This window comes from Thamnophis elegans, chromosome Z (assembly GCF_009769535.1).
Source record: "Thamnophis elegans isolate rThaEle1 chromosome Z, rThaEle1.pri, whole genome shotgun sequence".
Lineage (NCBI taxonomy): Eukaryota > Metazoa > Chordata > Lepidosauria > Squamata > Colubridae > Thamnophis > Thamnophis elegans.
In genome coordinates, this window is record NC_045558.1 from 121,186,418 (window position 1) to 121,209,546 (window position 23,129).

Consider the following 23,129-nt stretch of genomic DNA (forward strand, 5'->3'; position numbering starts at 1 on the left):
GTAGACCCACCAATTAAGTTTATTTTTCTCTCACACAAAGTTTTATATCCAACTTTCAGTGGTGGGCAGAAGAAAGGCTAACATTAGGGAAGGCTAACAATGTACAGTCACAGCTCTCATTCCAAACCCACATTTCATTTTAGGGCTCAAAGTAAGGTATTATTCACACATGAGTTCATCTATATTAAGTCCAACAAATTAGGAAGAGCGTTGAGAACAAAGGAAGATTGCTAATCCAAGGGGGAAGGAGCCTAGCCTACTTCTGTGTTTCCCCTCTATTCCTGATGGGCCAACTTGAACATTTAGAAAAGCACACAATACAATTATCCTGGGATTTTGCTCATTCAGGGATGCATAATGGGAACAATAACAATTCCAAATGCTTTTTAACATTCAGTGCTCCCTAAATGTGGAAAATGGCATGCCAGGGAAGCTTGGCTAGAAACCTTCTGGGCTCAACTTTTCTTTTGTAGGTAAGGTTTTTGTGAACCTCCAACTGCATCGGGAACTGGTACTGTTCTGGAGGCAAGAATATAATAGAAATGTTATGGCACAACAGCATTTAGACAACAGGTGCCACATACTAGACAATTCAAGCAGACTCCGTTAACTTTCTACTGTCCACAGCCATGTCTCACTACCTTCCCAGGTCTTAAAAAAATTGAGAACTAGCCTATTTTCTTTATACATATGAAGAAAGGACACTAATTAAAGTCTTTCTCTTAGAATGCAAGCAAGGCTTACCTAATACAGATTACATAGTTGAGTTTACACAAGATTGATGGACATTCCTCAAGTGCTGTATCGTGGTCCTTCCTGTTTTATTCCCAAATGAATGAATTAGGTCTAATGTTTCTCTCTAGGTAAAGGGAATTACAGGAAGCACCAACTCTTCTTGTGAACTGGAATGCCATACAGTTTCCATTCCAATGGAAAGAAAATGGAAAGAAAAAATGTCATTCTACCATAACCTCATTTGCTCCTATTTGCTCAGAAACAGGAAAAAAAACTTTCATCCCCCCAAAACACTGTGGCCATGCTTGACAGGCAAAGGTCACTTCTATGATTGCTATCTCCAACTCACTTTCCCCAGGCAATTAGTATAAAAATTCAGAGTGGTCAAGGTATTCTGTTAGAGAGCTGAAATCTAGCAAGTAACTGGCGGCTACCTCTTGTTAATTACATACCCTATCTTTACAATTCATTCTTGCCTCTATCTGGCTTGTCCTGCTTGTGACTTTATGATTTGATGACTCTTCCAAATTAGTGCCCAACTGGAGCATCTCACTGCTAACAAGCACATCTTAGTTTCTATTCATGGAAATGCCTTGCCATCGTGGCTCACAGAAACCTGGAACTAGCTTCACATCCCATCCTACAGTACCAAGATACGGACCACCCATATTTTTTTTTCTGCTGCTACCATTGCAACATTAGGGCTGTTCCTTATGAGCCCCCATGGCAGCGAAGCGCTCCATCTTGTGAATGTGGCGGTGCTTTTTGAGGCCGTAAGTATTGGAGAAGGCTTCCCCGCAGGTGCTGCATTTGAAGGGACGTCCTCCCTGATGGGCCTGGAGGTGTTTGCTAAAATACTTGGGGTCTTTGAAGAGCTTGAGGCAGGCCCCGCATCTTAATTCACGCTTAGCATCATGGGAGCGTTGGTGACGCAGAATGGATGATAGGTAGAAGAAGCTCTTGGAGCAGCGGTCACAACGGTAGACTTTCTCTCCCAGGTGGACCCGCTGGTGCTCCAAAAGGTTGCTACGGTAGCGGAAGGTCTTGCCACAAGTAGGGCAGCGCTGAGGCCGGGCAACTACGTGAAGACGCTGATGTTCTGCCAGGCTGGATGACTGGGCAAAGCGCTTGTTGCAGAGGGCACACTTGTAAGCACGTTCACCTGTGTGAACCACTTTGTGTTGGCGCAGGTACCATGAGCGCAGAAAACCACGTCCACAGACAGCACAGCGGTACGGGCGCTCCTCGGTGTGGCAGCGCTGGTGACGCATGAGAAGGGCAGCCTCCCAGAAGCGCTTGCCACAGACTGGGCAAGAGAAGTGCCGCTTTTGCAAGTGTGTGCGACGATGCAACAGCAGGTCATAAGCTCCAGCAAAACTTTGTCCACAGACTGAGCAGGCCAACGTGCGACGCACCAGGTGCACATACTTATGAGTCACAAGTCCCAGGAAATGCTTGAAGGTCTGGCCACAGATAGAGCAGGAGAAACGTTCTCCACTTGGCAAGGTCGGATGATCTTCGTAAGATGATATGTTCTCACCACTAGCTAGCCCGTTCTCTAGTGGTGCGACAGCAGCTGCTGTTTCATCTGGTGGTATAAGTCTCTCAGGAGCAGCTTGGTGGACAAGTTTGTGCCACATGAGATTCTCAATGAAACCAAAACATTTGCCACAGACATCACAAGGGTAGGGCTTCTCGGCCACGTGGACCTCCTTGTGGCTCATGACATGAAAAAGATCAGGAAAGCGCTCTCCACAGTCAGAACAGCCATAGGTTAGCCCCTCAGGGGGTGGAGGGAGAGAAGGGCCCATGGGGGTCAGGGAGGGCCCCATGGGTGGTAAAGAACAAGGTAGCTGTAATCGGTGAATCTGTTTGTGCCGAGTTAAGCTTTGAGGGTAACCAAACACTTTCCCACATATTTCACATTTGTACGGCCTCTCTCGAGTATGCACTACGTGGTGTTTGCTGAGGTGAAAAGATTCACGGAAACGCTTCCCACACACAGCGCACTGGTGAGGCTTCTCACCTGTGTGGATCCGCTCATGACGCTTCAGTGTCTCCCGTCGCCCAAAGCCACGGCCACAAATCCCACAGCAGAAATTCTTGCCTGCCGCTGTCCCCACCAGCAAGGGGTGGGCGCCCAAGAGGCCATAGGATGTTGGCTTGGTGTCTCCCTCTGAGCCTTGTGGGTCTTGTGGAAGGAGGTAGGCCCCTGGTGGCAGATAAGACAAGGTATTAGTGCCATCCTTGGACAGCTGGGCCCCCTCGTGTTGGAGCTGCCGATGGCGTAGTAGATTCTGGGGAGCCACGTAGCCCTTGCCGCAAATGTCACATTTGTACTCGGGTCGTGGAGGTAAGCTTCCAGGAGGAGCGTGAGTGGCCTGGTGCTTGAGGAGGTAGGAGGCATCCCGGAATTCTTTGCCACAAACCCCACACTGCACTCGCAACAGGTCTGAGTGTGTCCGCACGTGTCGTTTCAAGCTCTCACGGCGATTGAAACTCTTCTGGCAGACGGAGCAGGAGAATGGCTTCTCACCGGTGTGGATAATCTGATGCTGGTGAAGGTGACTTGGCTTTTTAAACACTTTCCAGCAGAGAGAGCAGGTAAAAGGACCTTCAGCTTGTGCTATGGCAGCACTGAGGGCAGACGCGGCTGATCCTCCAGATGGTGCAGCCACTGATTGAGGGTTGCCGCTTTGGGAAGGAGGCTGGGCTGCTCCTTCAGCACCAGGTGCTGCTGTTATGCTGGCGGCGGCGGCGGCAGCCGCTGCAGCCACCACATTGGCAGCTGCTACATTGACGGCCGCAGCGTTGGCAGCGGCTGCATTAGCGGCTGCAGCGCTGGCAGCAGCAGCAGCATCCTCAGTGTCTTTGTGACAACGGCGATGCCGGATGAGGCTGGAGATATGGTTATAGGTACGGCCGCAGGTGGTGCATTCGTACGGCCGCTCGCCTGTGTGCACCAACATGTGCTGCACAAGATGGGATGACTGCTTGAATGACTTCTGGCACACACCGCATGGGAAGCGGCGATCAATGAAATATTTCAGTCGGCGGAAATAGTTCTTATCGTCTTTGCCTGCCTGACTGTCAGGGGTTACCGTGGCTGCAGCTGATGGGGGAGCCTGCCCACGTTTCAGGCTGCTGAAGAGATGCTGGTGGCCAGAAAGGTCTACTATGCCCCACTGAGGAGTGTTGTAAGCTGCTGCAGCAGCAGCTGCTGCTGCTGTACTGTCAAAGAGAGGCTGACCTGCTGTTTGTACCACGGCTGGAGTACTGTATGGCTGCTGCTGCTGTTGCTGCTGTGGGGGTGGAGGTGGTGCAGGGCCCCCTGGTTCAGCTTTCTTGACTTGAATGGTACCAGATGAGGTGGCTGAGGAAGACGAGGATGGGGCCTCAGCTTTGGGTTTAGATGTGCCAATGGTGGCAGCAACACGGTCAAAGTGAGCAGGTGGACCAGCTGTTGGTGGCTGGGCGTATTCATACTGTGGCTGTGGGCAAGGCAGGGCAGCAACGGCTTTGGCGTGTTCGTGGTTGTAGGCCTCCATAGGTTCAAAGCGCTGGTGGTTCAGGAACTCCAAGAAGTCAAAAGGGTAGCTCTGGAAATGCACACCCTCATCGCTTGCTGCATTGGCTTCCATCTCCACCCGGGAGGGGGCACTGCCTAGAGAAAGGGGAGAAAGACTATAGCAATATGTATATGGGATGCAGGTTATCCATATCAGCAGCTGCACAGTGGCATGTGTTTTTTCTTGTAATGTCAGAGACGCAGTGAACGAAAATGTAATAGACCTAATTTATTGTCCACCGGAAGATATTTTGGCTGACCTCATGACAAAGCCAATGAATATATAGAAAAACACAAGTATCTTATGGAACAATTTGGTTTAAATGCTGTCCAGTTATATTAAGAGATTTAAAAATTTAATAGCTGGAGCAGTGAAGGGTTGGACAATGAGTAAGAACACAGTTATAGCTAATTGGTTAAAGAGAGTGGGCCATCACATGAGGAAATCTGAGCTATAATTGGAGTAAAGGTTTCCCCCCCCCCGCTTGTTTCCCATGTGGTGTGTGTGTTTTTGTGTGTGTGTGTGCTCTCTGTAATTTACCTGATATTCCTGCCGTGTTGATTTACCTGACATTTGCCTATTATTTACTGTAAATATATTTATTTATACAAAACTGCAAGTTTGTGTCAAGGTCTCTGACTCCATTTGGATGCTGGTTACACAATTCCCTCACATTTTTCTTAAGAAAATTCAGTTTCTATTTGTCCCATACAAAAAATTGGGAATCCAAAATTATGAACATGTGCATCTATTTAAAAAGTTACCATTGGAGTATATTGTTGGTACCCACTTATCTAGTGCGGTGATTTTTATCATTTGTTTGTAATATATTTAGATGTAAGTGCATACTAATTAAAAACCAACAGTGGAATACAAAATGTGTGCTGTACAATTGTTTGAGTTGAAGAAATGTTACAACAAAAATTCCCGTGGGTACTAAGAATTAAAACAAATATCACCACAGAACTTTCATATATCAAAATTGCAAAGCTAATTTTACCATGTTTTATATCTCAAAACATACTTCATAAATATCTTCACAATTATATCTATTTCTCCTTTTTTCCAAGTTCATGTAAAATATTAGAAAAATGGACTAGAACAGCATGGAAAAGTTAGATTTTAATTTAGTATTTTGCTGTCTTAAAAGAAAGGTATTAATCCATTTAATTTCAATACAGAACTACATTTTAGATGTGGCCTCAGCTTTTTTCCCCAAAGGTCTTGTTTAATTACCAAGAATGATGAGAATGGCAGTCCAAAATCATCTGGAACGTTCTTGTTCAGTCATGAAGCAGAAGTTTAAGATAAGTAATACACTGAACAAATGATTCAAAGGCAGCCATGGAAAACTGGAAAAGATGCAGAGGGCTCATTTAGAGATTTCAGAAACCTATGTCTCCTATTTCCCATAGTTGCTACAATATGTCTCTGGAGATTCTCAGTCATCCAGGTCATGGTTGTCCCAAAGATGCTTTTTTCAAGAGTTCAGTTGCCTCTTGAATAAAGCACCTTTGGGACTGTCTATACAGTATGTTTTGCAAAACAGCATCTTTGTATAATAGGAATAGAACTGCACTCTTACATATAGAGCGCCACAAATGTTACCCTTCCATTTTAAAAAGCTGAGGTATACTGATTTTAATTGTATTTGTTTCAGGACATACTTCAGTGGCATTCCTAAAAGATCTACTATCCCAGGAGATTTATTAGCAATGTATGTCTTTAAATCAAGGCCTCTTTATACTACCTATTAAATGATTTCTATGACAGCTAACAATGATTATAAATGAATACAGTTAATTATACAAAATAGTGTATTTGCCTATGGATGGGACAGAAAAGCCTTGCCTTTTCAAGATTCATTCCTATTAAATCAGCTTTGCCAAATATGGTATTGTCAAATATGCTAGGTTAGCAAATCAAAATCCAGTCCAATTTAGTGGGCATCACAAGATAATAGAGGACTGTGGCCACAATCCAAAACAAAGGGATTACATAAAGATACTACACACCCTAGGTATGCATTCAAATGGGCTGTACAGTACTTTGAATTTGATTTCAAAATAGTGCTCTATTTTATCAGCAACTCTTTTAAAAGAAGTCACCTCTTTTCCAGGAATCACATGATAACTACAGAGAGCAGCTATGCAAGTCAGGAAAGGTGCAGATAGATTCTATATTTATGCGTCTAAATATTTTCTCCAAATAATTTCCAAAATGTTCCTCAATCTTAAGTGGACCTTTTTAACTATTGCATTTGTCCATGAACTGTATGGCAAATGATTATTTCTTACATTTCTGAGGTACTATACAAATGATCCCCTTGCTTCATGGAGGAAATAAATTATGTTAGAATTAATTTGATAAGCCATTGATAAGCCATCTTTACTCATGTTTGTTAGCCTTAGGATACAAAATAAGTCTTTTTCTTTGGGAAAAGGCTTAGGAGATAACAAACGCCTCATGTGTCATTTATATGGAGCAAGCATAAAAAAAGCCATGGCCTACAGTAGCATTATACATATCTGTGTTCTCACCATTTACACATTGGTGTGCTGCATTTCTTCATATATATATAAAACATACTACATATGTTTGCATGCAACAAGTGGCATGCATGGATGTTGTCACATGCAGTGATTTACGTGTGGCTTTCATGCTTCTTGGCTACATGAATAGCTTGATCTCTGAGCTAGATGGAGATATTTGCCAAAAAAAAGAGAGAGCTAGGCAAAGCAAAAGGTAGATTACACAGCGCAATGAAAAAGAGTAAAAAAGTAGCAGCTCTGTGAAGGTTATCTATTTTGCCTTGCTCAATGATTCACCTTCAACACTTTTTTCAGTTAATTTTCAGTTAATTATACTTAATTTAAACTTTACTGTAAGCTATGTCAGGGCTTATGTAAATAGAAAGGAGGGCTATACATTTTAATTTAGCTTTTATTTAGTTATTTAGTCGCAAGAAATTAAGATCCCAAATTATCACTTTCTTTACCTTTTCTGCACTTAATGAAAAATAAGGTTGAAAAATGTTGTCATCCAGCTCCATCCCACTTTATCAACATGGATGAATGAATCACATTTTTTTCCTATTTTAGCAAGGTATAATGCAAATGATGAAAGTTTGGAAATCAATTCCTAGGATTCTCAGATAAAAGAATATGGCACAACAAGGAGTGAGAAAAGGCCAGTTTCCTGAAAGGGAGTAGTCTATTACAAACATCTGTGTTTAATGTCAAAAAGAAGGTGTACTAAAGGCAAAAAAATAAAACTAAAGTACCTAATGTTGTACTATACATTAATATTAGTAACGGTGTGATTCAGTGATTAAGGAATTGGACTGACATCAAGTTCAAGTTCAGTGAGTTAAACATGCAGTAAATGGGTAAGAAGGATGTATTGAGTATTTGGGCCATTTTAGCTAAAGAGTAAATGAGAACATCTTGCATACAGCAATGTAAGACAGAGCCAATCTAGTTAGTAAAAACAAAAACATTGCAGTGTACTTATGTACTTTTCTGACTAATAAGATATGTAAGAAGGAGTTCAAGTCTACAATCTGTTACAAAGCAGACAGAAAGAACATGAAACAATAACAAAGATAAGGTGGGCAGAAAAATAAGAGCTAATACATTAAAGCTAATAGAATGTTGCAAGAATGTCTTGTGGGCTGATTAGAGAGGGCTATCTTCCTGCAACCTGTTACTGAAATATCCAAACTAGGGAGGTGCTGTTATCTTCATAACTAGGCTTGTGAAGGTCACCCATCTGAATCACTGAAGAGCCAATACCATAGCAGAAACAGGAAAAACCTTAGCTTTGTTGCCTTGAATTATATTTAAGTGCAAATCCATTCATTCCTAGGAACCGTTAACATTTATGTGAGTTGCAGTCCAATGCATCCAAGCATTAAGATGGAGAGAGCTGCTATAGACAAAAAATAATTTTGTTAGACCCAAGATCCAATTAGATATGAGGTGCCATTCTAGATTCTTAGAAATTTTTAAAGAACTGGCAGACAATTAAACAACAACAACAAAATATGGAGTTCAGGTAACATTTGAGGCAAGTAGCAAAATCATAACTTTCTGGATGAAAGAGACTGTATAATTCATTTACAGGCTGATTGAAGGTATATTTATGAAAACATTTATTTTATGGGAAAGAATATGGAATCTGGCCATCTTTTCGACGCCTACGGCGAGGCGCCCTTTCGTGGCTCCGGGTGGCTTTAAGGATGAAATGAGAGGACAATAGTTTATTGTGGAGGCAGAATTTCGGGGCTCATCTAGGGGAAAGTTGTGCTATAAAGGACTATATAGCACAACTTTCGCCGGGCGGGTGGGGAGAGACGACGACAAAAGCGCGGGACTTCGGTTGAGGGTGGAAGCCAGCTCTTCAGAGGCGAGGACGGGGCAAAAGGGAGAAGACGCGAAAAGGGCGCCAGCCTGGGCCGGAGGGGGGGGGGTAAACCAGGATGGCAGAATAGCCGGGGTGGGGCTGTTCAAAGGGAGCGGAAGTTAATCAAACCCGCGCGCTGCGGTTGTTGCTATCTGCGCGAGGTTTTTTTTTTTTTTTTTTAATATCTCGCCTTCGGGATCCAGGTACGGAGGGGAGGGGGGGGGAGAGGATCGAAGGGCCAAGAGTGGGCTCCATGGTGGCACTCACCGGTGTGTGGCGCTGCCCCAGCCTCCTCCGCGCCCCAGGCAGGGGCTGGTCCTTGGGTAGCAAGATTTAGAGTGGGGGGAGATGTCCCCTGGCCCTTCCCTTACCCCCAGGATACGCGGGGGGGCGTTTCTGCTCCCTCACGGGTGGGGGCAGGGGGGGGGCACTGCCAGGCTGCAACTCACACAGGCCCAGCCGGAACCGGAAGTTTCCCTCCCCAAGCAAAAGCACTGTTTCCTGCTCTCTCCCTCCCCCCCATACCCACAGGCCTCTGCGACTTATATTCCTTTCCCTTCCCTACTCCACCCCCCTCCGCCTGCGTCGCTTCCCAGAGCCCCACGCGCTTGCCCACTCGCCCTCCCTCTCTCTCCCCCACGCCCCGGAGCTTCTGAGTCGTCGCGAGAGCGATTATTATTATTATCCTTTAAAAAAAAAGAGGAGGGCGTGAAGGGGTGGGTGGGACGCACATCCACGCTTTCCTTCTGGGCTTTAAAGTAGATTGACAGGGAGAAACCTCAATAGGTACAGCTTCTTTTTTTTTCGTCCTGGCATGGAAATAAAGAAATGAGTAAATGCAAGTTCTGTAACTCTATCCTTTGGATACCTATCCCTAAAATTACGGGGCTGTGCATTAAATGGCTGGGAGCACGACTATTTCGGCTTGTGTCTGAGCCGCTGTATCTTAATACCATCGCCACCTTATTATTCTGTAATTATTTCCTAATAAATACTGTTGGAACAGTTTATTGCCAAATAGGATGGACTAATTATATTCTTCCTGTTTGCACAGATAAAAGGTATGGTAAAAGTGATAGGAAATGAATCAAAACATTTAAAAAGCAATAGGTTGGGACAGATTACACAGTAAACCCAATGGGTTGTGTAACACCTAACACAGTAGGATAGTATTTCTTAAAGTGTGATTCTAGGGTTCCTGGAGTTCACCAAACCCCTCTTGGGAGTCAGGCAATCAAAATTATTTATTGGCCTGTAATGAAAAATAATAGGGCAGTAAATGCATCATTTTTAAATTTTTTTAACTTGGTAAATATAACCTGTACAAGCAAGAACTCTTTTGGGGTCCTCCATAATTTTTAAAAATGGAAAGGGGTCCTGAGGGAAAAATGATTAATAAACATTGCAGCAGAGTATAGAATATCTTGCAAATTGATAAGATATATAAAATGTATTTATCCTCAAGCATATCACCTACTCTTCACTATCCACATTCAAACTCTGGAGCCAAATCTTTATTTTGTAGGTTAGGCAGATTATTACAAAATATCAACTCCCACATAGTGGATGAGTATCACTTTTACAAACACATATCTGATGCTGGCTATGTGCTTTAAGTACAGGTTAGCCTTAATTTAAAATCATTCACTTAGTGACTGTTCGAAGTCATGGCACTGAAAGAAGTGACATATGACTCTTCTTTCACTTATAATCATAGCAGCATCCCCATTGCCATATAATCAGAGTTTGGGCACTTGGCAACCAGCATCTATTTACAATGTTTGCAGCATCCCAGGCTCATGTAATTATGATCTGCATCCTTCCCAAACTGCTTCCAACAAGCCAAATCAGCGGGAGAAACTGGATTCTTTTTCACAACCATGTGATTCTCTTAACTGCTGTGATTTGCTTAACAACTGTGGCAAGAAAAGGATATAAAATTGGGTGTGTGTCGCTCATTTAACCACCTTGCTTAGCAAATGGAAATTATGGTCCCAATTGTGATCATAAGCTGAGGACTATCTGTATTCCCAAAATACAGGGGGATGAACCAAGGAGGAGCAAATGGTATGGATGTGGACACAAATTTCATCCATGTATAACTACAAAGTAGATCTGATTTTTCTTAGTACTTATCATAATAGAAAATGAAATAGAAGAGTTTACATCAGGGCATGCACTTTACTATGTATTTTAATACAATAACTTTGCTTTGGAAATGATTAATTGTAAATACAGACAAGATTCAGGAGTTGCTTGGTACCTCCTTAAAGTCTCATGTTTTATCTTCTTGAATTAAACAATATGTTGCATATAAGTACCCCTATCCTGTTTGTTAGTCTCAGGGTGAGAAATCACTATGCCTCATTTACTGCCAGTGCCTATGATAAAGTAGAATAAAAACTGTTGTGCTTAAAAATTCTGACATCATTGTCACATTGTTTGAGCACATGGAAATTGATATGGCACCTTTAAAAAAAATTAATGCAGGGCAAAACATTTTTTTCAGACAGAACTGAAATAAAGGCCAAGAAATAAAACATTGAATACAGTTGTAGATAAAATCTACCTTCTACCTTCTAACAGTTACTGATGAAGATGCAGTTTCATTAGCCCAGTGAAATTCAAACTGGCTGTAAAGCAACGAGAGGAATTCGTCAATCAAACAGGTGGAAAATAAGGGGGAAATAGTGTGAGAAATGTATGTATTCTTTATTATACCAAAAGGCCCAATGTACTTTGAAGGAATCTATTAGAAGAATCTCTATTAGAGGAAATAAAATACTATGTTTACAATTTATAAAACAAGCATATGCATGTCCTGTGTTTTAGCATTTCTTTATTTTCTTTTTGCAGGAGGTATATACACACATGGTTTCTCTGCATATATTAACAAATGTTTTAGGCATATTTGAAATTTATTTCATAGATTGTAAACATATAACTTCATCTCTTTTTCATGCCCCTGAACAACAGGTATATCAACAGAAAGCTGAATGCCTCAACACTATCGGATAAAACTTAACAGGCATTTTGGAACACACAGTCAACAGAAAATCTAACAAACTTCAGAAACACAATGCCCTATAAAGGAAGCTCACGTTGTTCACTTCAAAGCCACAAGATGACAACTCCAACTCATAGATCGAAAATCTATCCAGCAGACCTCTGTCAGATGACAAAAAATGCCATCCTCACACACAACCTCAGTTTCAACACCAAGGATGCAGACCCAGTCTATTTCCTAGCTAACTTTGAATCCATATTGAAAACAAACAACCTCAGTTACGAGACACAAGAGGACCTCAGGCAGAGAATCATTCCCAACATGCAACGAAGCAAACACAATGAAACATTCAACCAGAAAGAAAAGAAGGTGTTAAAGAAATTGCGACAAGATGAAAACACTGTCATCCTACTGGCAGACAAAGACAGACTGACTGTGATAATGGACAAAACCGATTATATCAACAAAGTTGAAGATCTGCTGAATGACACCAATAATCAACATCCAGATAATCAACAACGATCTAATGCACATCACCCAAATCATGACATACCACGTAACCAGCCACAACATGGAAACAAACTTTGCCATACATCAAAGGAATGTCAGAAATGGTGGTCAGAATTCTACAATCACTGGGAATAATGGTAGCTCACAAACCACCATTCATACTCCAACAAGTGCTGTCCAAAACCAAGGACAAAATACTGAAGGAAGAGAATAGCAACATTGTCTACAAGCTCAAATGCAACAACCGTGGCCAATTCTGTGTCGGCAAATAGGATGAGGATGTAATTCGGAAAATCTTAGATTGTCCTGAGATGGACAGACTAAAAGATAACAGACTAATAAAAGATAAAGAAGACACAGAATATTACTTGATACGGAGTAGGTTTATGAGTAGTTAGAGATAAGAGGTAGAAATTAGATGCAGAAAGATTATGAATATATGAATTAAATACAAAGATGGTTTATAAACTATAACCAATATACTTAACAAAAGTATAAATAAGGTTATATAAAAAGAAATTTAGTAAAAACTATTTGGTCATATTATTACTATTATTATCAGTATATAAGAATATTTTAATCTTTCTTTTTTTGTTCTTCTTTTGTAAATGGTATACCCTGACAATACACTGTATTCAAAATGTTTATTATTATTAATTATTATTATTATTATTATTATTAATAATAATAATAATAATAATAATAATAATAATAATAAATAGGATAACAACTAAAAATGAGAATCCATGAGCACTGACTAACAATCAACTGGTATGATCACAAATCTCTGCTTTTTTAAATATATTTTATTTATAATTTTCAAAACAAACACAACACAAAGAATCCTCCTTTTTTACATATTGTAGAAAGTGTATCAGTTGGTTACAAAAAACGTTTGTGGTCTCTTCCACAGTCATCAATCATAATTCATATTAACACAAATATTTTAACTCAGATATTTATACATATTACCATAATCTCTGCTCTTTTTTTAAATAATTTTTTTATTTATAATTTTCAAAACACAACACAAAGAATCCTCCTTTTTTACATAGTGTAGAAAGTGTATCAGTTGGTTACAAAAAACTTGCGTGCATCTCTTCCACAGTCATCAATCATAATTCATATTAACACAAATATTTTAACTCAGATATTTATACATATTACCATCATCATACCTCCATTTTCATTTGACTACAATTGTTTAAACATCCTTCATCATAAAATATATCAAGGTTTAAAACATAACCACATACTGGCATTTCACTTGCTATTTCTAAAATCCTCCAATAACACTGAATCCTTATGGCCTATTCTAGCTAAACATCCATAATATCTAGTAACAAAAAATTCTAGTCCTCCTTACCAAATCACTGTTTACAATTTACATCCAGTTTTCTTATGTTGTACCCATACATATATATTTTCCTTTGTATCACTATCCCTCCTTTATTTGACTATGTCCTATATCATAACATTTCCCCCCTTATAATCAAATTTTAATTGAATTTAACTTAGTTCTTTTTTTATTAGCTTTTATATATAACCAAAAAGATTTCTAATTTTCCTTTCATGGGTACCATTCAAATATTCATATCCAGTTATTATTTATCATAACATTACATATGTATATATTATTATCATTATCAATTATTTATTTGACTATATCTATTGTCACTAAATTTCATTAAGTTTAACTAGTTTTAAATTATGCACTTCCATCTATCAACCTGTATCTTTCTAGTAGCAAAACAGTCTCATGTCTTCTGCCATTTGTGGTATCAGTCTTCTAATCATATCCTTAATCAAATTTGTATGGACTCCTCTTAGCAACTCATTGCTTATTAAGTCTCTCATGTAATTTTGATGCCCTTCTTCTGTTTCCTTAATCAGCTCATCTTTAATTGGTGGTGGTGGTACCAATGATGTTGCTAATAAAATTTCCCTCTTTAAATCCATAAATTCTTTTGTTTTTTCTTCTTCTGTATCTTGCCATCTGGGGTAGAGTTCCCCTCCATTTAATTCATGTTTCAGTGTTCCACTCTTTCCATTTCCAGACACAAACCAATCACCATAGATATCAGTGGATTTAATTTCTTTATGGTCATTTTCCTCTTCGGTTTTTAGGACTCCAACCTCCACTTTTTCCACTTGATAAACATCTCCAACTTCTGAATCATATTTTACTGTTAGATGCTCTAGGTTTTCCAATTTCTTCTCTGTTCTCTCAAATGTATTTGATAATTTCTGAATTTCTAACAATATCTTTAGCAGGCTTAAATTTTCTTTCTGCTGTTGAAGTTGTGCCATTATCTCCAGCTGACAAACACTGCTGCTCTGGCTTAGAAGGTTTTTACAAGATTAAACATAAATTCACAATGTAGTCTTATTTTCACTTTTCTCTGGTTAAAGATATACTTCAAAGGAACATCTGTATGCTTTTCTTATCACTCTCTATAAACAAACAAACAGTGAGAACTTGAAGTGCCAAACCAGAATAATCAGTGAGGAAAGTGTTTTGTTTCTAATACATAAACCTCCAGCCTCCGAGCAGCAGCGTTTTTCTTTCCCTCTGTTGTAACAATTTTCTTTGTTTCCTTTTGTATCTTTTTTATATTCCAAGTTAAACAAAAGCCAAATTCTTGAATGGGTTAGAGAAGAAAAGGGGAAAAACACCCACAGTAGCGAAGAAGTAGAATTTTAGTCCATAGGTTACAAGAATAATAAAAGAAAAAAATAGAAGAAGAAAACTTAATCCATTCGTTTTAAAAGGCTTGCATAAATTCCATCCATGAACATAGCATTTAAAAAGTAAGATAACCCACTGTCCAAAACCATTCAAAGCTTAATTCCACCGCTTATTTCTTCTGTTCTCAAATTCAAATTAACTAAGTTTTTTATAGGCAGTCTCTTTTAAAATGGCAAAAATTCCTTGCCAGCTGGAAACACTTTCTTTTTCTGTATCTTTCCATTTTGGAGCTGCCCCGACTTCATCAGCCGAATGGCTGGATTTTTTGTCACCGGCTTGAAGAACTTCTCTTGGATCCATCAGGGACTTTGTGATGTCCCTGAGTTCAGCAAGATGTATTCTTCCTGTTCACCATCTCTGCGGGACGGTTTAGGTCCGATTGGACCACCCAGCGGCAAAAGTATCAGCTGCAGTCTCGTAGCATCGAGACCGCAAGTCCGTATCGTTGCGATGTTGGCTCCTCCTCTCACAAATCTCTGCTCTTGACCCATGCTGGGATCGAGGAGCACCAGTTCAACTGGGACAGAAAAAAATCATTGGCCATGCCACCACAAGCCAGGCATGCGAATTCATCAAAGTCTGGTATTCAACGAATAGGTCAATCAACAAACATATCAATCTGGAACCAGCCTAGAAGCCCATATAAGGAGCTGGATCAATCGGATGACCAACCAATGACAGCACTGGCCACTTCTTCATGTGGTGATCTTCACACTACGCAACCAATTGACCATGTCACCATTTAGGATAGATAAAGGCAGAAGGAAACTGAAACAAGAAGCTTTAACTGAAGTCCTGTTGAAGATGTTGCCTAGCCTGGCGACAAAACATTCAGAAACCAAACAGCATGCTCAAAGAACAAACCACCGCCACCTCTACCACCCGAATTACAAATATTTTCCATCATTTCCAAAACAGGTATTCTTTCAAAATTTGCTGGGTTTTTGATATAATAAATAATATACTTTTTCCTCATACCAGTTTTTTTTTAAATTTTCTACCTGTTCTAAAATTCATAAAAATCTAGGCATTATATCAAGAAATCTGGCATTTCAAATTGAAACATGCATTAACTGGCACTATGTCTTTTTCACAGAGAAAATCTGTGAGGAATTTTATTATGTTAATATTTCAGTATTTACAGTAATTGACTGTTAAATCCTCAAATTAGACTCTCAATGCAGCATATGCAAATAATGTGATTATAAATACAAATAAAAGTATTGTTTACAATCTATGAAATAAATTTCAAATATGCCTAAAACATTCATTAATATATGCAGAGAAACCATATGTGTATGTATCTCCTGCAAAAAGAACATCTCATTGCTATATAATGTTGAATGTTTATTTTATTTATATGCCGCCCTTTCCCCCCGAAGGGGACTCAGGGCGGCTCACAACTCAACTAAGGGAGGGGGATACAGACAAAAATTAAAACAATGCGCAACAATACATAATTTAAAACACACAACAGTCATACCATTCGAGAAGGGGGTAGAAGCTTTTTAGCCCCAGGCCTGTCGGAATAGCCAGGTTTTGAGGGCTTTGCGGAAGGTCTGGAGGGTGGTGAGGGTTCGAATCTCCACGGGGAGTTCGTTCCAGAGGGTCGGAGCGGCCACAGAGAAGGCTCTCCTCCGAGTAGTCGCCAGTCGACACTGGCCGGTGGATGGAATTCGGAGGAGGCCTAATCTGTGGGATCTAATCGGTCTAGAGGAGGTAATTGGCAGCAGGCGGTCTCTCGAGTACCCAGTACTTTTGTACAAAGAAAGGGATTATAGAAGACTAAAGGCAGCTGTCACTAGATTTAGGGCATCTTTATCTCAGTTCCTTTGGTAAAGAGTTGGGCAATTTTATGGTGACCAATAATCACATATATGCATTTGGGAAGAGTCTGAGCATATGAAAAGGGCATAGCTACCTCAAATAACTTGTTTGTACAGACAGTTAGGATTTTGTTTTATTTTTAATTTCAGGCCTTGTATTAATTTTTATCTATTTCTTAATCCAAAATTGGAGAAAACTGGTGTGGATTTCAGCAATTATAGTTTGTGGGGGCTGCAAGTACCACAAAAATGGGACTTGGGAATGGGACGCTGGAGCATAGGATTCTTATTTCTGCTTTAGGATATGGTGGCTGCATGTCTATTACACCAATTGGTGACTGGAGCATCAGGCTTGCATCTACTACTGCTCTATTACGTGTGTGTGTGTGTGTGTGTGTGTGTGTGTGTATGTGTGTGTTTTCATAGATTTTCACGGGTATAGGTATGCTGGTCTTGTTGTATTCGGATCTTTTCCCATGTAAGATTGAGATTGTTTTGATCTCGCCGAAATGTTGCCAAGACAATCTCAATCTTACACGGGAAAAGATCCGAATACAACAAGACCAGCATATACATACATACAAGACCAGCATATACATATATACATACATACCAACTTTATTATATATACACACCAACTTTATTATTTTTACAAAATCCAGCATATCCTCCTCCTCCTATTTTCTCCACAACAACCCTCTGAATGGGTTGGGGGCTGTGAGATAATGACTGGCCCAAGGTCACCCAATTGTTTTTCATTGCTAAGGCGGGACTTGAACTCACTGTCCCCTACTTTCTAGGCCAGGGGTGTCAAACTGGCGGCCTGTGGGCCGGATGCATCACATGCAGGCTACGCCTATCCCAGCTCCACCAGTGGGAAAAACATCGCGCAACGTGACATGATGGCAACATGATGCGGCAAGTTTGACACCTGTGTTTTAGCCTGATATTGTAATCTTTAGACAATATGTAGTGCAGGAGTAGGTAACAAAGGTAGGGAGCTTCTGCCAGGGCAGGTCACTTTCCCCTTGGCTATCGTAATGGTTTCTCCACCAACATAGTGCTATGAACAAGAGCATCAGAATAACAGAGTTGGAATGGACTTTGTTGATCTTCTAGTGCTCAGCAGGAGACCCTATACCATTCTGGCAAATGGCTTTCCAGTCCCTTAATAGTGGTAAAGCACCTACAATTTCAAAAGGCAAGCCATTCCATTGATTAATTGTTCTCATTGTCAGGACATTTTTCCTTATTTCTAGATTGGTTCTCTCCTTGTTTAGTTTCCATCCATTGTTTCTTGTCTTGCTTTCTGGTGCCGTGGAAAATAGGTTGATCTCCTCTTCTTTGTGGCAGCCTCTCCAATATTGCAAGACTGCTATCATGTCATCTTTAGTCTTTCTCTTCACTAGATTAGACAAATCCAATTCCTGCAACAATTCTTCATATGTTTTAGCCTCCAGGCCCCTTCATCTTTAAATCTTAGTCTCTTTTTTATGTAAGCAGGTCTCTTCTGCTATCAGAAGGAAACCCTGCAAGGATGCTTTTTCCTCCTTTAAAAAAAAAAAAAACAGGAAACATTGACTATTTCACATCAAAATTCAAAAAGAGCTCAAATAGAGAATGATCCTTGAGGACGGATTGGACCAGCTGCGGAACAGATGTCTTGGGCCACTTTTTTGAGAAAGTGGCGTGAATGAAGCCATTTGCAGTGTGTTGCACTAAGATGAGTGCAGAATCCTGCATCCATTATTTTGTTTCTCTGCTTTTTGTCTGAACATATTGCTGCAGATAAGGGAGAGACAGAAAAAAAACAAAACACCAGGAGTGAGATAGTATTTTTTAAAACCCTCCTGCAGCTTTCACAACACCCAAGGCCTTGAGGCCTTTTTTAACAAAGATTCTGCTTGGAACACATCAAACTCCGTGCTCAAGGTGGTCTCCATGGCAACAAAGATAACTTGGAGGCCTGGGCAACGAGAGCCCTGGAGGTAGTTCAAGGCAAAGCTGGACTCCATTCTTCCCACTCAGATGCTGTCTGCTGTCTGTGTGTGGGTGTGTGGGTGTTATCTTCATCTCTGGTGGTGCTAGCCCCAAAAACAATTAAAGGAATTGAGCTTTTATATGCTCACTGCTGGAAAATGTGAAAAGTTCATTTGCCTTATTTACTGGTTACAGAGTAAGGTGCCAGTGCCAAAGACAATTCCTTGTGGTAGAATATAAAGTGGTATAATTTCTCACAGAGGGAATTTGCACCTACTTTCCCCTTCCCTACCGTACCAAGTGAGAATAGAAATGGCCTTGATAACTGCCGACATAATCAGCACTGTTAAAATCTTGACGTTTTATACACAAGAACATGATTTGGGCCCTCCTCACAAAATGGAAAGATGAGAGAGCTTTTTGTGAATAGACGTGTGTTGCATGGCTCATTTGAATTTGCTGGTTACGTGATACGTAAGAGTACCTCAACATACAAATACATACTGTGTGTTTTTGAGAAGCTTATTCGTACAGAATTCTCCCGCTTCCTATTTTGTATTTTCAGCTTTTGGTACAAGAAGTAATTATGACTTCAGATGGAGTTTGGAAATGTAAATAAATAAATGAAGAATTCACACAGTTCTTGCTATATAAATTGCATATGTCAAGTCACTTCATAAAGCCTTCTAGACTCAAGGACATTTGTTTGATGCTACAACTCCTATAACTCCTCCTTTATCATCACTCTAGGTCCATTTCAGACAAGCATTTAAAAGTAACCTAAATCTTTCTGACAGCCATTCTGCGTTATGAAGCATTTGTGGCTCACATTGTGAATTAGTGAACTATCACTCTGTTTTCAGCAAACAATAATCTGAAATGCTTTGCCGTGCTGTGGAAATGAAATCACCAGAGCCACTGCAAAGAAATGGCTTGTAATATTGAACAAATATCACACAAGTTCAACTCAAGTTCTTCCTGCATATATTACTGTTTAGGTGCAAATAAAAACTTGTTAAAAAGGAAAAAGCATTGGCACGAACAACACACATCTATGGATAAAACGGAGATTTAGTCTGTAAGTAGGATTGCCCACAAAGAAGCGTAACAGAAAATGACAGCTATTTCTAATCAAATATTATAGACAATATCTGTCTGACCTTACATACAGGAATGTTTGCTATTCAGTATTGTGCATGAACAAATTTGAGAGTCTTATGAAATGCAAGCCTTAGAAGGAGAAGAACCTATCCTTTAGAAAAATATTGCAGACCAATATTTGCATTACCAAACACATATACATTAAGTACAGGTTTCATGGTTCAGTATTCTTGTTTCTATTTTGCAGAAATTACCTCTTTCTTGTATCAAAAGCCTAATGCTTTTAATAAAGGTAAAAGTTCCCTTCACACATATGTGCTAGTTGTTCCCAACACTAGGGGGCGGTGCTCATCTCCGTTTCAAAGCCAAAGAGCCAGCGCTGTCCGAAGATGTCTCTGTGGTCCTATGGCTGGCATGACTAAACACTGAAGGCGCACAGAATACTATTACCTTCCCGCCAAAGTGGTCGCTATTTTTCTACTTGCGTTTTTAGGTGCTTTCGAACTGCTAGGTTGGCAGAAGCTGGAATAAATAACAGGAGCTCACTCCGTTCCACAGCGCTAGGGATTCGAACCATTGAACTGCTGACCTTCCTGATTGTCAAACTCAGTGTCTTAGCCACTGAGCCACCACGTCCCTTAAATGCTTTTAACAGAAGAGTCCAACTCTCTCTCAGAAAGACTGAGCTCCTACACTTAGAAACACAATGCTGATATCTTGTTATAATTGGCATGCACATCGTCTCATGGAAATGAAATGGCATTATCAAACATACATTTGGTCCAGGAAGCCATAAGTATATTTCGACCAAAGTCAAAACACTTCCATCACCATTTTTATTTCTTTACTGTTACTTCATGATTGGACCGCTGGCGGCAATTATCTGAAATGACTAGACAGCCCTTATTTTTCAGTTTTTACATATCAAAGACTGTGCATGTAAACTTATAGCCCCTAGCTTGCTTTTCTTTAATCTGCTTGTTAATGTTAAAACTTAACATTATAGAGAAGATTTCCAGGGTTTTTTGAAGGGGACTAGGGAGCTATTTGTAATGCAAAGCTGCTCAAAATTTTGACTGCAAATATTCAGCAAATAACACCCCAATGTTTCCCGTTACATAAAATGTAAATATTATTTGCAATTGAAACACTGAGAATCTCACAGTTTGTGACAGCTTTGCATAACTTCTTGTTTCCCTTCAAAGAATCTTGGAAATACAATTCTGTGAAAGGGCTAGGGTAGGAATTTATAATACCTTGGCAACGTTTACCTCAAAGGACAATCTTTCAGATCTTTTTAGGATGAGACATGACAATGTAAATTAGTGCTTCCATTGAAGTGCTAACATAAACTGCCTTGCTCATTCTTTGCCTGAATACCATCATTCTGGATTGGATGAAAACAGTTATATAAAAGTTATTTTGATTTATTTCAATGAATTCAAAGTTTGTGTAAATATCCAGCTGTAGAGAAAAGACAGAGAGAGAGGGGGGGGGGGAGAGAGAGAGAGAGAGAGGGAGGGAGGTTAAATCCCTCATCTTGATTAAAGTGGAATATGAAAAAAGGGAAAAAGACAGGACTGTTTTGCATATGTTAATTCATTAGTGCTTGCAAACAGAATATGCCCCGTTGCATCGATATTGATTTTTAAGGAAAACAAAACAAATAGCAGCTTAGGTGTGTGGACAGGGCAATTCATTTTACAGAGGATCATCATGTATCAATGTTTTGTTTGGTACAATTGTGAGAGGAACACAACTCTCTCTCTACCAATTATTCAGGAAAGCACAGGAAATTTAAGAAAACAGTATTCTCGGTTTCATTTCCACCTACGAAAGAATTAAAAACATGAAATGTTCCCCTATCTTCAAAGCAGCTCTGGATATCGTGATACAATGTTGAAGGGGGGCAACCTCAATTCCCTGTCCCCAACAGCCTTCTCTAGTCTTTGGTGATGCCCATACAGTGCTATTTGAAAGGCTTAAACACTGTAGAACAGTTCTAGAAGATACTTCTGTTACTTTCATGTCCTTTCTTACAGAGAAAAAGTTTTAATCCAACAGATAATGGCAGAACAAACTTATTTAAAGATCCTTCAGTGTCTGTCTCTCCCACTTCTTCATATTTACGGGAGTTGAATCTCAGGTTTGTCTTTGTCTTTGATGTGCTCCATCTGTAATATCTGTGTCATGGCTCCAGGCAGGCTTCCCACCTGCCTTTCTGAATCTTCCCTCCAGTGATTCCCACCCTCAACCCAGTCTTCCACTGGTTCACTGCTCCAGCCACTCCCAATCTCCTCTGTGGCCCAGTCCCCACTCCCTACCACCATTTCTGATTCCCAGTCCCCTGCCGTAGTCCAACTGCCCCCTCCTTCCTCCACAGAGCGCTGATAGTAGGTCTCACGGGCATGTTTCCGCTTGGCATGCCGACGGAGGGTATTCCGTTCTGTAAAGCGTAGTCGACAGATCTGGCATTGATAGGGCTTCTCCCCAGTATGGACCCGCTGGTGGCGCAACAGTTCACCTGATTCCCGGAAACCTTTGCGGCAGACGGGGCAGCTGAAGGGCCGCTCACCAGTATGGATGTGCTTGTGCCGCTGAAGGTGGGAGGAACGCTTGAAGGCCTTGCCACATTCGCGGCATACGTACGGCTTACTCTCTGAATGGGTGATGCTATGGCGCTCCAGGTCAGACTGGTAAAGGAACGTCCGCAGGCAAATGGGGCAGAAATACAGCTGTCGTGGTGGTGGAGCAGAAGCCAGCAACTCGGGCTCTGAAGACTGCATTTGTCCAGCCAGCTCCACTTCCTCTCGCGACACAGTGTGGGGCACCCCTTCTGCATCAATCAGCACCAGGGATCCCTCGTCCGTGGCATCTCCTTCTCCTGCTGGACCCAGGTGCTTAGAATTTGGAGTAGAGGCTTGTGTGTTTGACCTTCCTCCCCTATGTCTAGTCAGTGCAGAATGCAACTTGGGACCCCACAGAGCAATGCTGTAGATCTCGGGCGGCCTGTCTTCTGTAGCCACTTGGTCCTGCGTGACATCACTGCTGAGTGGGCCCTGCATATAGTGGTCCCAAGGCGCTGGAGGGCAACTTTCTATCACCTGGTTCTCAAGCCTGTTGCCACCACCATGGTTTTCCAGTCTCGGCCAACTACTATCTCCTGGCACCAATACCCGAGCCTCTGCCTGCAGCTCCGCTGGATGCCCATCACCCCTGCTGACATGCCACCTGTGAGATGGCTCCAT

General features: G+C 40.9%; 1 protein-coding gene across 1 annotated transcript; it reads right to left on the reverse strand.

Annotated features, from left to right (window-relative positions):
- On the reverse strand, positions 1-23,129 carry ZNF865 (zinc finger protein 865). Its single transcript, XM_032236269.1, has 3 exons — positions 22,130-23,129; positions 8,976-9,074; positions 1-4,399 (listed from the first exon to the last, which is right to left on the reverse strand). The coding sequence occupies exons 1-3, from the start codon at positions 23,127-23,129 to the stop codon at positions 1,434-1,436; spliced, it is 4,065 nt and encodes a 1,354-aa protein (XP_032092160.1). The 3' UTR covers positions 1-1,433.

What these genes read in the sequence shown, in the direction of transcription:
- ZNF865 (XM_032236269.1), bottom strand. Translation starts at nt 23,129, where the DNA reads ATGGAGCCATCTCACAGGTGGCATGTCAGCAGGGGTGATGGGCATCCA. An exon ending in AGTGGAAGACTGGGTTGAGG is followed by an intron (nt 9,075 to 22,129) that starts GTGGGAATCACT and finishes CCTGGGGGTAAG; the next exon opens with GGAAGGGCCAGGGGACATCT. An exon ending in TGGGGCAGCGCCACACACCG is followed by an intron (nt 4,400 to 8,975) that starts GTGAGTGCCACC and finishes CCCTTTCTCTAG; the next exon opens with GCAGTGCCCCCTCCCGGGTG.